The following is a 15,594-nucleotide window of genomic DNA, read 5'->3' on the forward strand; positions in this document are numbered from 1 at the left end:
CAATGAAGTCACATCAAACTGACTCTAACATGAAACCAGAAACATTAAAGTCAAACTGGAAGCAGCTCCACCAGGTGTGACGTGGACCAATGAACAGCTGTCAGGTAAAAGCAGACTCAGAGACACCTGTGGGTTTATTAGAGACGCTCTTTATTGATGTATGAAAGTATAAAACATCAGTAAATCACAAACTGATTCTTCCTGTTTGCTTTGAGTTTGAACTCCACAGAGAAACTTTATTGATCACAGAAAGAACAGTCAGCTCACACCTGTGAAGCAGCTCAGGTGAAACAGGTGAACAGGTGAACAGGTAGGAGAGAGAACAGAGGAATCAGCCTCTGAGGATCACTGACAGGTGAACTTTCTGCACACTTACACACAGCAAACAGTAACACAACTTTAGGACAATCACTGACTATGAGCTCATTATATAACCACTGTGACATCATCACTGTGAGCCAATCAGCTGCACTCGTTTCCTTTGATGAGGAAGAAGGTTCCAGCAGCCACTCCGAGCAGACCCACAGTCAGACCCACTCCACAGAACACTGCAGGTCCAACACCAGGAGCAGACTGAGACGCCTCCACCTCTGTACACACAAAACACAGCATGAACACACACATCTGCTGAAAACTGTCAGCTGATCAAAACCAGGCTCAGAGAGACATGAAGCTCCACATCTGGAGACAGATATTTCTCCCTCTCTGTCAGTGTGCTCTGTTTAAATAAAGTTTTTCTCACCATAGATCTTGGTGATTGGCTGGGTCAGAGCCAGATGTTCCACTGCACAGCTGTAGATGTCTCCCAGCTGTGGGGTGAACTGCAGTCTGGAGATCTGGGTGAAGCTCCCGTCTTTGTTGATATAGGGAACGTTGATGCTGGTTCCTTCAGTCACCTTCTCTCCGTTCTTGGTCCAGGAGACGTTGACAGGAGCAGGATAGAAACCGGTCACATGACAGATCAGAGTGTTCTTCTCTCCAACCTCCACCTCATCTCTGGTGTAGATCATCACAGCTGAAGGAGCATCTGAGGAGGAACACAACAATCAGAGGATGATGGTCTGATATCTGTGTGTGTCTGACTGTCACGGCTGGGTGTAGGCAAGGCAGGAAGGACCCCAGTGCAGGACACGAGAGCAAGGTGCGAGAGAAGATTTATTGATAATTTCAATAAATACCAAAACAGCAAACTAAGAACTGGAAACTCGAAAACTAGAGGACAAAACACAGCGAAAAACTGACGAGGACCTGAACACTGAACTAAACAATACTGAGACTTAAATACACAGTGAGACGTAATGAGGGAAAAGGGAACCAGGTGACAACACAGGTGAACGAAATACACTAACGAGACAAGGGGAAGTAAACCTCAACACAAAGCACAATGAACACAAGATCGTCAAAATAAAACAGGAAGTAACCTAACCAAAAACATGCCGACTAAACACAGAGACTGACAGAGGGAATGAGAACATGACCAACTAAACAAGACCTGAGACAAAGGAGAGACACTAAGAAACACGGAGAACTGAACCAAAGGGAACCTAAACACAGGAGGGTCACGGCTTAAACACACAGGAGTACAGGGAAAACCAGAGCAAGAAAACCCAAAACAGAAAACAAAGAAACTAAGATTCCAATACTAAACTATAACCAAAACTAGAAATAGAACAAAACAGAACTTCTCAAATAGAACTCAAAACACTGGGCCACCGGCCCAGGATCATGACACTGACACTGTGATCATTAACAGTGAAAGCATCAGTGTGTGCGCTGCAGTAACACACACTCTGGATATAATCTGATGATGGGATGTTTGTTGTGATCACGCACACAGATGTTTCTGTGTGTGCTGTATTTCATATTCCAGCTGTTTGATGTAGTTTGGATTAAACTGACACATACTCAGCTTCATCATCCGTCACTCTGACACCTGCAGTCAGTTTATTATTTTATGGTGATGAGATCATCAGGTGTGTGTTTCTTTCCTACAGTGTGTGCAGGTAAACACAGGTAACATCATACAGTAATTAAATGTTTGTATTTACCGCGTTCTAGAGGAAAGTCCTTCAACGCTTTATGAGCAATCTGCAGGTTCTTTTTGCAGACCTGTAGATTAGCCACAGCTATATCATAACATCCTGGGCAACTAATAGGACCAGCAAAGGGTGGCAGAACATCGACTTCTGTCTGTTTGTTGAAGTCTGCGTACCGTTTCTCTTCACCATCCAGTCCAAACATGACCTCTCCATACGAGTCTGAACAGCCAATGATATAAAGCTCCTCGTGTAGAACTGAAACAGATCAGACTGATCAATAACCTGATCAATGAGCTGCTGTTACTCTGTCAGAGTTTACAGAGAGAAACTCACCATCAGCAGAGACACTGAGGACACAGGAGAGGAAGAGGAGCAGCTCCTTCATCTTCATCAGCAGCTCTCACTCACTCTGAGTGTGTGTGTGTGTTAAACTGTGTGTGTGGGTGTGTGTGTGTGTGTGTGTGTGGTGTGTGTGTGTGTGTGTGTGTGTGTGTGTGTGTGTGTTAAACTGAGTGTGTGTGATGTCTCTGAGCTGCACTGACAGAAACTACAGCAGCAGCTGAACTCTAACACAGAGCAGCCAATCACAGAGCACAGAGCTCATGATGTCATCACAGTGTCATCAGTGTCCAGGCAGACAGACAGCAGCTGGAGGAGAACTGGATCAAACGCTGAGAACTCAAATCAATAATCAATCTTTGTAAAGCCTCTTCAAAATAAAGTTCAAACTGATCAGTTTCAGATCTGATCATTTTCAAAATAAAACAAATTTTAAAAAAAATCACAGTCTGTCCTGCAACATTTGGATGAGATGAAAAATAAAACTGATCAGAGTGCAGATCAATATTTCTGCTGCTGACTCTGATACATTAGTTTAAGCTGATTCAGACAGATGGTAGAAAGTAACTAAGTACATGTACTGGAGTACTTCAGGTCCTGCACACAGAAATAATCAGTCTGCTACATACAGTTATTAGTCTCATGGTGCTGTTTGTGCTGCATTCATGTGCTGAGTTAGTGTTACATCAGTTACTCCAGTTGTGTTGGTGTCTCACTGTTGTTATTACTTTGTGATGTGAATTGCACGTGTGTGTCTGGTAATAATGGTGGCCAGTAATGGACCACCATGACTGAGACGTCTGTGGCAGCTACCTGGGGGGTGTCTTTGCTTTATGTTAATGAGGCTGCATCCTTGGAGCTGAGTACTGGACAGAACATGGAAACAGCAAGATTTCTGTCTCCTCCTTCACCTCAGTTTGTTACAGTATGTTAACATGTCAGTAAAAATGTTTATAATAATGTGACTGCATCAAACTGAGGCGTGGTGTGAAGTGGAAGTTTTCTGCAGAGTTCAGCTTTAAAGGTCAATTCCAACAGTTTTTGAACAAACTGCTGAATATTCTGACTGTGAACTCTGATGCATTTACCCTCCTGTGGTCAGGGTTTAGGGTAAATGGGGTTCAAACTGGGGTTCCTGAGCCTCCTCAGGTCCAGGACAGGGTCAGAGAGGATCCTCTTCCTCTGCTCAGTTTGTCTTCTTCAGAGTCTCTGATGAAGCTGCTCCTCAGGGTCACATGTTGACCTGAGTTTGAGTTCTGATCTGGTTCCTCAGTCACTGTGATGTTCTCATGCAGTGAAGGTACCATCAGCCCGTCTGTCCTTGAACTACTGAAACATGCTGTCAGGTTCAGTGGTCTCACTCATGGTCCTCAGCTGATAAACCTGGCACTTTGGTGACCTCATGACCTTTCCTCTAATCCAGCAGCCTAACAGGTGACTGTGGTGACTAGTTTCTATTAAAGGCAGAATCAAGTTGTCTAAAACCAGACCAAAATGTTTGGAGATTCAAAATGTTCATCAATAAGAGCTCAAACTACTGCATAATATCAGATATGACATTTTGACTACAGCTACAACCACCTGTCAGTCAAAGAGGCCACGCCCCTAATAACACAAACAGGTGAGTTACAGAAACAGCTGTTATGAAGGGGGAACTTATCCACAGAGACCAAAGCAGCTTCTGTTTCAGGCTGTAAACATGATTATTTAACATGGGAGTCTATGGGGACTGACTCACTGTGGCGCCTCTGCTGGACAGCAGAGGAACTGCAGCTTCTGGTGCTTCAGTGATGACTTCCTGTTTTAGCCCAGGGACTATCTGACCCTAACACTGGTGATCAGGGTCAGAGGTCACACAAAGCTGGCTATAAACTAAAGTAACCCAGAGTTTCCCCCCACATGTTCACATGGAAGGGGAGGGGCTGACAGAATCGGACCAATCTAAAAGAGGCATTTCATGGATCACATGACTTTACTTCCACAGAAAATAATCCCCATGAGTGCCACCTACACCATAAAAATCTATAAACAACATAAAAATCTAACAGGAAAATAATCTGAGAGATGATTTATGGAACACAGCAGTGAAGGATTCTGAGTCTGAGTCTCTCTCAGTGCTGCTGCTGGTTTCTAAGCTAACTCTGAGCCTGATGGAGGAGACGTGAGATTAATGTGACTGAACAGGTGTGAACAGGTGTGTATCTGTGACTCAGACTCAGCAGCAGGTCAGAATGGAGCAGAACCACATTTCCTAAATCACCACATTAACACACACACACTCGGTGACAATGACACACAGCCTGAGCTGTTTCAGTAACGAGCTGCTCATAGAAACATGTTCCCAGCAGAGAGTCTGCATCACTCTGAGAACATGCTGGAAGTGATGGTGGAGCTTCAGCTGTTAGACTCTGAGCTTCAGCTGCTGCTCACAGCTTCAGTTTGAATAAATATAAAACCTGAGTCCAAACTCAGTCATGACTAGTTCAAGACGCAGATCCCAAATTAAGATCAGCATGTTTATTTACAGTGGAAGGTGCAACAGAAAGCTAACTGTGAATCCAGCAGTGGCAGAGACTCCCAAGTCTTTCTGTCCTCAGCTGCCCCCTGACAGCACTGTGCACAGTCCTCTAACTACCTGCCTGCAAGCTCACTCACACTCAGGTTGCTCTCTCAGGGTTTAGACATCCAGTGCAAAAGGAGTTGGAGGTTAAACACTGATTTGTATCCAGAGAGGCAAAATTGCAGATAGAAGAGAGCTGATTTCACTAACTGATTAAATCAACAATCTGGTGATGAGTGGATGTGTTCCTCTAGCTTAAAGAGGTCTGGCTGATAACACAGATCACTCACAGCTGAGGAGATCACCAAACTTACTAAGCTTTATTTATCAAGCACTTTAAAAGAGCCACAGCAAACACAAAGTGCTGTACATCAAATGAGTAAAAATATTAAGAGGGAAAAAAGCAATTATTTAAAAATTAATAAAAACTGCAATAATTAAAACAGGTAAGATCAATGTCTCATGCTGGGTTTAAGGCCAGAGAGTATAAATGAGTTTTAAGATGAGTTTTAAAAATGGACAGTGTGGGCGATTGTCTAACATGCAAAGATAATTCATCCACAACAGTGGACAAAGCTCTGCTCCTCTGAGCTTCTGCTTAGATCTCTGATCAGACCAGGAGCACAGAGAGCAGGGTCTGTTCCAGGAAGCAGGTCCAACAAACTGAGTTTAAAAACTCACCCTGAGTTGATCAGCTCTGAGTATGATCACCCTGATTCAGCGCATGCGTGACTAAGGAAAGAAAGCCATCATCAATATAGCTCTGATACCAGGATTCACCATGGCAACGGGTAAATAAAGGGCGGAGCCTCCATTTTAATCTGATGATGGAGGATCACACGTGTCAGTGTGGAGCATGACGCGTCACTTTAATCAGCCTGACCCACTCTGACATCATCACAGACAGAATAAAAGTTTGTTATCAAATATATAATTTCTTTATAATGTCTGCTGTCATCATTTACACAACTTGAATCTCCATCAGATGAAGCTGAATCCTAATTTTACATTTGATTTATTAAATCTAATTATTGAGCCTGAAGGACAAACTGCAGGAGACAGAAAGTGAAGATAAAACTGTGGAGAAACAGCTCAGACTGAGTTTACTGACCCACGCTTGTGTTGGTGTGTTTGTGAGGACATGAAGCATCACTCACCTTTAAAGCAGCAGTCCAGCCTGAGCCTGGTCACACCTGAGCCTTCAAACAGCTGTCTGAGGTACTGAGGATGACTCTCTCTCTTCCTCTCCAGGGTGAACGACAGCATCGTATTCGTCAACGACGTGGACGTCAGAGAGGTCACTCACTCCACCGCCGTGGAGGCGCTGAAGGAGGCGGGGCCTGTGGTCAGGCTGTACGTGCTGCGGAGACGCCCACCGAGCGAACGCATCACACAGATCAAACTCATGAAAGGACCCAAAGGTGAGGCGGGAGGAGAGGAGGTGCTCAGGTGTTATGTAACTGTGGATCTCTGCTGCTCTGCCGCCCTCTGCTGGACACTTCCTGTCATTGTTTCATGTTGATCTCAGCTGAAGAAGAATTAAAGCCATCAACGAGGCTCCATGCAAGAGATGATCAGTGTTCACCAGGACTTTAACCTTTAACTCTCCAGCAGGTCCACATACTGTAACGATGCTTTATAAACCTGTTAGCAATAACAGCTGGTGATCATCCAGGATGGAGAGTCTCTGTGGTGCATCAGACAGACCTGATTCTACATGAACATGTCCTGTTATATCAGACACACTGCTGCTTTGAGGAGCTCTGGTACACCTGGAGCTCACCTGTACTCTAAGAGCCCATCAGTTAGTGTGGGGGGTCAGTCTGTGGGGGCAGTGTCTAATCCAGATCAGGAATCATGGAAATCTAGAGTTTCACTCATCATTGGTAACAGATTTCATTTCATTTCATAAACCTTTATTTAAAAGCACACAGAGCAACAGTAGCATAAATACAAGTCCTACAATAAATAAGATAAAAATAACAATAAATAGAGGCACAAGCCGCACTACGATCATACATATGTGTTTCTAACATATCTATATACATATCACATCAGATTAATTTAGTATTATAAATAAAGTAAATGCAGTGCTTCATATGGACAAATGCAGATAAAATAAGTGGTGTTTCAGTGAACAATGTATTTGAGCTGTAACCGATTAACCACAAAATGATAAAAAAGAAAACTCTGAACTACATGTTCAGAAGCTGAATAAAGGTCATTCTCCTTCTCTGAGTTTTACATGTCTGAGGAAACCATTCAAATGCTGAGTGAAGAGCATGAGACGGGTCCTGGATGATCCTATGTGCTAATCTATATACCAGCTGATCATACACCAGAGACAAGCTCCTGAGCGGCAGGCCAGTTACTTTCCCACAAGTGGTGATAATCGTGTGTAAGCGGTTCCTACACTAGAGACTTTTTGTGTGGAACCAGCATGTGATGGAGAAGGTGATTTTACTTTCAATAAATGAGCAGTAAAACATCCTCATAGATTTTACACTTACTCCAAAGGAGTTAAACTTCCTGAGAAGGTACAGACTCTGGTGGCATTTTCAGATAATGAGAGCCACAGAGATGAACTCTGAGATGCATTTTGGAAAACGAGGTCTCTAATCTGCACATGGACTGAACTTTGACCTGAGAGCAGAAAGCTTTCTGTTCTGCTGTCATGTGATCAACTGGGACTCCAGAGGAACCAGAGAGCTGCTGCTTTTAGAGAGAAGTTTGAACTGCAGACCCTCAATGAAGCTGCACAAACAGTTATAATGACTACATGTTCTTACAAACCTAAAACTCCTCTGAATATGAATCCAATAATCCTGTTTGATCGCTGCTTATTTTACATAAACACGAGCTTTGCTTTTTACTTTCTGCTTTAAAAATGAGCGAAAACTCTGCAGAGCTTAGAAAGTAACACATGATTATAGTTAATATCCATTAATATCCATCCATGCATTCATCCTGTTCAGGGTCGTGGGAGGGCTGCAGCCTATGCCAGCTGTCATAGGGCGAGAGGCAGGGTAGAAGCCTGTCTCTCAACACAGAGACACAGACAACCATTCACACCTGTGGGCAATTTAGAGTGACCCATTAACCTAACCCCAGTAAGTGCATGTGTTTGGACTGTGGGAGGAAACCCACGCAGACACAGGAGAACATGCAAACTCCACACAGAGAGGCCCAGGCCATGGTGGAATCAAACCCAGACCTTCTAGATATCATTGTAGCTGTGAGGCAGCAGTGCTAACCACCGCGCCACCATGCTGCCCGTTATAGTTATAACTGGGATATTAAACATCATATTAAACAAAGGTCCTTGATTTACCCATCAGAGACAGTAAGTCAGTGATCTTCCAGGTATGGACCTCAGTGATGATAGTAGACTGGCTCAAGAACCTGAGTCACAGGAACTTCATATTTTTAATATAACCTCATTTTAAAGGTTCTAATTGTTCTGTGTGTTTCTAAACCTTAATGAAGAACCTAATAGACTTTCATTAATCCCATTGAAAAGAACCTTAAAGGTACTTTCTGTGTTGTAGACCGTTTAGATGCTGTTTTTCCATCAATCAGAGCTTGATCTTCACTGCTCGAGGTTCTGGATGCCTCTGAGTTCCAGCTCCCACTGGGATCTGGTTCCTGGTTTTCTCATGGTTCTGGTTCCCTCTGGGTTCTGGGGTTTTTAATCTAACCTGTCCCCCCTCTGGTGCAGGTCTGGGCTTCAGCATAGCTGGGGGTGTGGGGAACCAGCACGTTCCTGGAGACAACAGCATCTACGTCACCAAGATCATCGAGGGCGGGGCGGCACACCGTGACGGACGGCTACAGATTGGAGACAAAATCCTGGCGGTGGGTGACCTCACACTGTTTGTGCTCTCTGACAGGCTAAACTGAACAGATTGTGGTCTAACTCGAGGCTCTGACCCCCCAATAGGTCAACCACATGTCTCTGGAGGACGTCCTGCATGAAGACGCCGTGTCGGCCCTGAAGAACATGGGGGAGGTGGTCTACCTGAAGGTGGCCACGCCCACCTCACAGTACATCCACCCGATCGATTGATACAGCCCCCCCGACCTGACCAGCTGTAGGTACCACTCATCCTGCTCATGAATGAGCTGCTGATCCATTAATAACAGTAACAATGCTGCACACACCTGCTCTGCTCTGAACACCAACACACACATCAGTGTGTCTGTTTCAGCACCACTAACATAAACGTCTGACTCCATCATTTTCCACATCACTGCTTTCACTGATTATGATTGATTATGAGGTGGTCCACCTGTGTGATTTTCATTACGCTTCATTTCATTGGTCAGTCAGAGAGAGACAGCAGGTGGAGCCAAATATCCATCAAAGTCCTGCAGAAGCAGAGATGAGGTCATCACAGCAGCTTCAGTCGGGGCTGAAACAGAAGCAGCAGCATGATCAAATCAGATGTTTCTGTTTCCTCAGAGCTGCCCACACAGCTGATCCAAGTTCCTGATCTCTTTTTTCAGACTAGATCCTAATAATGTATCAAACCCAGTCTGTAAGCAGAGGTTTAACCCGTCCCTGATCCACAGTTCAGGGTCAGCAGTGTTCCTGATCCAGGAGCCTCTGCAGAGCAGCTGCTGACTCCTCTGTCCTCTCTGCAGCCTACATGGAGCCAGACTACATGTGTGATTACCCACAAGCCCTCCCTCCTCCATCGCCACGACGATACTCCCCCATACCCCGCGGCATGATGGGAGAGGACGACTACTCGAGGGAGCCTCGCCGGGTGTGCGTGCAGCGCGGCTCCACCGGCCTGGGATTCAACATCGTGGGCGGGGAGGACGAAGAGGGCATCTTCATCTCCTTCATCCTCGCAGGAGGGCCAGCAGACCTGAGCGGAGAGCTCCGCAAGGGGGACCAGATCCTCAGTGTGAGTACACAGACCTGAGTACACAGACCTGAGTATAAAGACCAGATCCTCAGTGTGAGTACACAGACCTGAGTACAAAGACCAGATCCTCAGTGTGAGTACACAGACCTGAGTACAAAGACCAGATCCTCGGTGTGAGTACACAGACCTGAGTACACTGAACCCTCGTTATAACGCGCTTCACCTCTCGCGGCCTCGCTGTTTCACGGATTTTTTTTAGTGCAGTTTTTTATGCTTTTTTTTTTTTTTTTTTTTTAAGTGTATGAACGCGCATCGTGTTCTGCGTCCTGATTGGCTGTCAATCAATCTCCTCCGTCCCTCCTCTCTGTCCAGTACAGAATGTGTTCGGCTTGAAAACAGGTTTGGATCTTTGGTTTCCTTCTATAGTACTGTATAATAATTGTAAAAAATAAAGCTGACTACTTCGCGGATTTTGCCTATCGCGGGTTATTTTTGGAACGTAACCCCTGCGATAAACGAGGGTTCACTGTACACAGACCAGATCCTCGGTGTGAGTACACAGACCTGAGTACAAAGTCCAGATCCTTGGTGTGAGTACACAGACCTGAGTACAAAGACCAGATCCTCAGTGTGAGTACACAGACCTGAGTATAAAGACCAGATCCTCAGTGCACAGAATAAATGTTCAGCACAGAACAACAGCCAAAGCACAGAGCTTTACTCTGTACCCTCAGTGTGGTGGTCTGTATCTTCAGACAGCTGGGTATCCTGTTCTACATGATCTGTATTAACTGACTGAGGTGACTTGCTGTAGTGAGCTGATCTTGGCAGCTCCTCCTTCATGAACCAGCTCCCTCACTGACTGTAGCTTTAGCTGAATAAGAGCTGCAGCACCATCTGTCTGTACTGAGGTGTGGAGCTCAGATTAGCTCAGCAGGAGCTTCTTCCACAGCAGAGCTCCTCAGCAGCTCACAGTCTGATGATGTTCTCTTTCACCCACAATAACAGGAATACCTCCACAGTATAAAGGCATTCAGGCTACAAACACACAAACAGGCTGTTTGGAGGTTTGTGTTTAGCTGTGTTTGTCTTTACAGTAATGAAGTAATCAGAGTACTGTAATGAGTAACTTTGTCTGGTTTTACCATAACGCTGGTCCTCAGTCACAGAGCAGATCAGTCTGTAACCAGCAGGTGGCAGAAGAGACACACCTATTCAGTTTAAAGTGTAAGGCTGCCCCCTGCTGGTCAGATTGAGGTAATGACCGCAGTTTCATTCATCTAACGCAGGGGTCGGCAACCCGCGGCTCATCCAGGCTTCATCTGCGGCTCTGTGCGGCTCGCAGAAGTAAATTATAAGTATCCAGTTGAAGTACATTTTATTTTTGTCAGTTCGGTTTTTGTTGTAGTTTTAAATTGGAACATTATTGTCATCTTGAAATATTAAAATAAAATCATTTTATTTATCTATTTATTTATTTTCGTTTATCAATCACTTTATCAATCACTCGCGGTAGCGGCTACCAGCTTCTGCGAGTATTTGCGGCTCTCACTGTTTTGTTTTCCGTGGAAACTGGGTTCAAATGGCTCTTTCCGAATTACAGGTTGCCGACCCCTGATCTAACGTGTGTGTGTGTGTGTGTGTAGGTGAACGGGGTGGACCTCAGGTACGCCACACATGAGCAGGCAGCAGCAGCTCTGAAGAATGCTGGACAGACTGTTTCCATAGCAGCACAGTACAGACCTGAGGGTGAGAACACACACACACACACACACACACACACACACACACACACACACACACACACACACACACACACACACACAATGTGTAAAGACTCTCCTGATAGGCTGAGCCTGGTTATGAAGCAGTATGTTCTGATTGTTGTAGTGATGCTGATGGTGGGTCCTGATGGCCGTGTGTGTGTGTGTGTGTGTGTGTGTGTGTGTGTGTGTGTGTGTGTGTGTCTGTGTAACGACCTCTGCTCATGTGTGTGTGTTCAGAGTACAGCCGCTTTGAAGCAAAGATCCACGACCTGAGGGAGCAGATGATGAACAGCTCGTCTGGGAGTCTGAGAGCCAACCGCACCTTCTACATCAGGTAACCTGAGCCAACCTGAGCTCAGAGAACAGTCTGACACCTGCCTGCACACTGAGCATGAGCAAACACACCTGTCCCAGGTTAGATTGGGATGTTTCCTTCAGAACCACACGCTGGGCCTCATTCATCTATGAGTGTTCTTACCCTAAATAACACACTAATAATTTCAATTCCGTTCAATTTTATTTATATAGCACCAAATCACAACAAACAGTCGCCTCAAGGCGCTTTGTATTGTGGGTAAAGACCCTACAATAATACAGAGAAAACCCAACAGTCAAAACGACCCCCTATGAGCAGCACTTGGTGACAGTGGGAAGGAAAAACTCCCTTTTAACAGGAAGAAAACTCCAGCAGAACCAGGCTCATGGAGGGGGGGTCATCTGCTGAGACTGGTTGGTGATATGATACTATGAGGTCTCTGAGATAAGATGGTGCCTGATTATTCAAGACCTTGTATGTGAGGAGAAGGATTTTAAATTCTATTCTAGATTTAACAGGGAGCCAATGAAGAGAAGCCAATATGGGAGAAATCTGCTCTCTCTTTCTAGTCCCTGTCAGTACTCTAGCTGCAGCATTTTGGATCAGCTGAAGGCTTTTCAGGGAGCTTTTAGGACAGCCTGATAATAATGAATTACAATAATCCAGCCTAGAAGTAATAAATGCATGAATTAGCTTTTCAGCATCACTCTGAGAAAGGATGTTTCTAATTTTAGAAATATTGCACAAATGCAAAAAGCGGTCCTACATATTTGTTTAATATGTGCATTGAAGGACATATCCTGGTCAAAAATGACTCCAAGATTTCTCACAGTGTTACTGGAGGCCAAAGTAATGCCATCCAGAGTAAGTATCTGGTTTGACACCATGTTTCTAAGATTTGTGGGGCCGAGAACAAGAATTTCAGTTTTATCTGAATTTAGAAGCAGGAAATTAGAGGTCATCCAGGCCTTAATGTCTTTAAGACATTACTGCAGTTTAACTAATTGATGTGTGTCATCTTGCTTCATTGATAGGTAAAGCTGAGTATCATCTGCATAACAATGAAAATTGTTGCAATGCTTTCTAATAATACTGCCTAAGGGAAGCATGTATAATGTAAATAAAATTGGTCCTAGCACAGAACCCTGTGGAACTCCATAATTAACCTTAGTGTGTGAAGAAGACTCCCCATTTACATGAACAAATTGGAGTCTATGAGATAAATATGATTCAAACCACTGCAGTGCAGTACCTTTAATACCTATAGTATGCTCTAATCTCTGTAATAAAATGTTATGGTCAACAGTATCAAAGCTGCACTGAGGTCCAACAGGACAAGAACAGAGATGAGTCCACTACTCCCTGAGATCCTGACATCTGCTTTAACAGCACCAATAAATCAGTGACTTACGTGCTGAGTGTTTTCACCCACTCATTCCACACTTCACACATTTCTCTCTGTTCTCTTGGTGGCGTATGGAGAGAAAATTGACTCAAATATCTGTGTGTCTGTAATGCTGGATTTGTAATTTTTTGTAATACACGAATCACCTGATACACATGGACAAAACGACAGTTACGAGTGCACAAAGTTTTTGAGACACATTTCACGCTTCCGATGAGCTCCCAGATTCGTGCGTAACTCGGTGCGTTTAAATGCTGGTGTAAAGCTGGGTCATCTGAGTTTTGTTCGGGGTCTAGTGTTTCTTTCCGCTGAACTTATTTCACTCTATACTTGTGCCGAAGTGGCAAAGACGATTTTCTGTGGAAGATGGGATACCTCAGCACCCTTTAGTTATAACACATACACCTACATCTACTTTTTAATATTCTAAGACTGTATATGCATTTGTGAGCTGTACACATGTAATTACGTGGTTAAAAGAAATGACCACTAGGTGGTGCAATGCTTCTCTAGCTGGGAAAACAGCCAGTCAAAGTCTGAGAGGCACGAAGAACAAATGAATAAACTTTCATGCCACATGTTCTCACACAGAGTTAAACAGATTCATATACATGTAATGGTGTGACCTGAGTGTGCTGCCCACCCCATGTGGGCAGGGTCCTCCCTTTTAAAAGCACAGGTGCCGATCATCATTCTATAATGCTGGCACACGTCGGAGCGATTCATCCCTGACGTGTGCAGCGAGTTTCTTTGACTTTCTCTGGTAACCTAATGAGCAGCGATGGACAAAGCGAGCATTTCTGAAACACTGAACCGTTTGAAGCGATTGTGTCGAGACTTCGAAACAATCTGAAACATCTCTATAGTGACACCCAGTGGCTACTTTAGCTCAGTCCACATCTGTATAATGACGTTCTCTGAAACAATGAAATGCACAAGTGCTGAACAATTGTAAGCGAGGGTACTTATTACACCACACTATCAATAATTATGATCCGCACATGTTTTGGGAGAAACCAGCATCCAACAAAGCAAGAAAAACTCTCGCCTGCAAGCTGTGACTGTAAAGAACTGTGTTTTAATACGTGTTTCAGTTGCTTATTAATTCAGTGTAATGCACAACAAATAAATGTATGAAATAAAATATTTTGTAACAAGGCTGCCTTCACTTTCTCCTTGGTGATCTTGTACTTCTCCTCCATCATTTCTTTGAGTGCTTTCCTTGATGGCAGGTTGTAGCTGGGGTCAAGCTTTTGGACAAAGGCCCTAAAACCTTCATCCTCCACAACAGTGAAGGGCTGCAAATCCTTCACACCAAGTTCACCAGAGCCTCATCCAACTCTTTCTGCCTGTCTTTTAACAGAGAACATCAAATCAATCCCAAAAGAGTTAATTAAGTAAAGGTATCATCAACAACTGCTTTGGGTATGAGGCTGTTACTTAAACACACAACAGCATTGCCAAAATACGCTAAACAACCAAACTGTGTTATAGGGAGTTTCTGTTCAGTGTGCTGTCACATTTCCAAGTCTTTGGGAATTACAGTTAATATTATGTCAAATACACACAGACACAAATATATTGTGCCTTTGGTGGTTTTTGCATAAATACAGACAGGCAGGAAACATTGATTCAATACAATTCTCATTTTTCAGCATTTGTTTGCTAGTTCAGTGTTGACAATGGAGTCCTGTAATGTGGCTGAGATTTATTGTTTGGGCATTACTGAGTCCCATTTCAAACTGTGGCCACTCTCAGTGAGTTTTAATGCATTAAGGCTCAATCTGAATAATCTTTCAAACAATGCATACCTTGATTAGATGGCCCAGGAGCAGGCCTACGTACAGAGGGAACATTACCTCCCTCTGAACCCTCTAAAATGGCAGGATGGGCACTCCTCAAATGGAGCATCATAGAAGATGTATTATTGCAGTAGGCCAGCTGCTCAGCACAAATCATACACCTGACTTTATTTGGTGTGTCCAAATGGAAATGCTCCCACACTGCAGATCAGGATCTCTTACAGGGATGTTCCGTCTTAATCTATCTGGTCTATGTGACTACACCTGGAACTGCTGCACTATCTCGTACCGATCTTTATCTCGCTGCTACTATCACTGACTATAATTAAACTGAATTAATTTAATGTAATCCTACCTGTCTGCTTTTAAGTAACCTATGAATAAATATTATAACTTGACTAATCTATCACTCACTAAATCACGCTATCAATTGCAACGTCACTATATCAAATTCTTCCTCCTCTCTCCTCATAAAAACCCTCGAAGTTTCGAT

General features: G+C 44.0%; 1 protein-coding gene and 1 pseudogene across 2 annotated transcripts; one reads left to right on the plus strand and one right to left on the minus strand.

The window, feature by feature from the left end:
- Positions 1-129: 129 nt before the first annotated feature.
- On the minus strand, positions 130-2,433 carry LOC115777006 (HLA class II histocompatibility antigen, DP alpha 1 chain-like). 2 transcript variants are annotated; one of them, XM_030724818.1, is made up of 4 exons: positions 2,373-2,433; positions 2,049-2,294; positions 743-1,027; positions 130-590 (listed from the first exon to the last, which is right to left on the minus strand). In XM_030724818.1, exons 1-4 carry the CDS (start codon positions 2,428-2,430, stop codon positions 463-465), a joined length of 717 nt encoding a protein of 238 aa, XP_030580678.1. In that variant the 5' UTR covers positions 2,431-2,433; the 3' UTR covers positions 130-462. The 2 variants fall into 2 exon arrangements, with proteins under 2 accessions (XP_030580678.1, XP_030580677.1); XM_030724817.1 differs by lacking the exon at positions 2,049-2,294 and having other exon boundaries at positions 2,373-2,425.
- Positions 2,434-6,175: 3,742 nt separating this feature from the next.
- LOC115776937 (disks large homolog 4-like) overlaps positions 6,176-15,594 on the plus strand; it is a 60,901-nt pseudogene continuing 51,482 nt past the window's right edge.

Source organism: Archocentrus centrarchus, unplaced genomic scaffold, assembly GCF_007364275.1.
Source record: "Archocentrus centrarchus isolate MPI-CPG fArcCen1 unplaced genomic scaffold, fArcCen1 scaffold_41_ctg1, whole genome shotgun sequence".
Classification (NCBI taxonomy): Eukaryota; Metazoa; Chordata; class Actinopteri; order Cichliformes; family Cichlidae; genus Archocentrus; species Archocentrus centrarchus.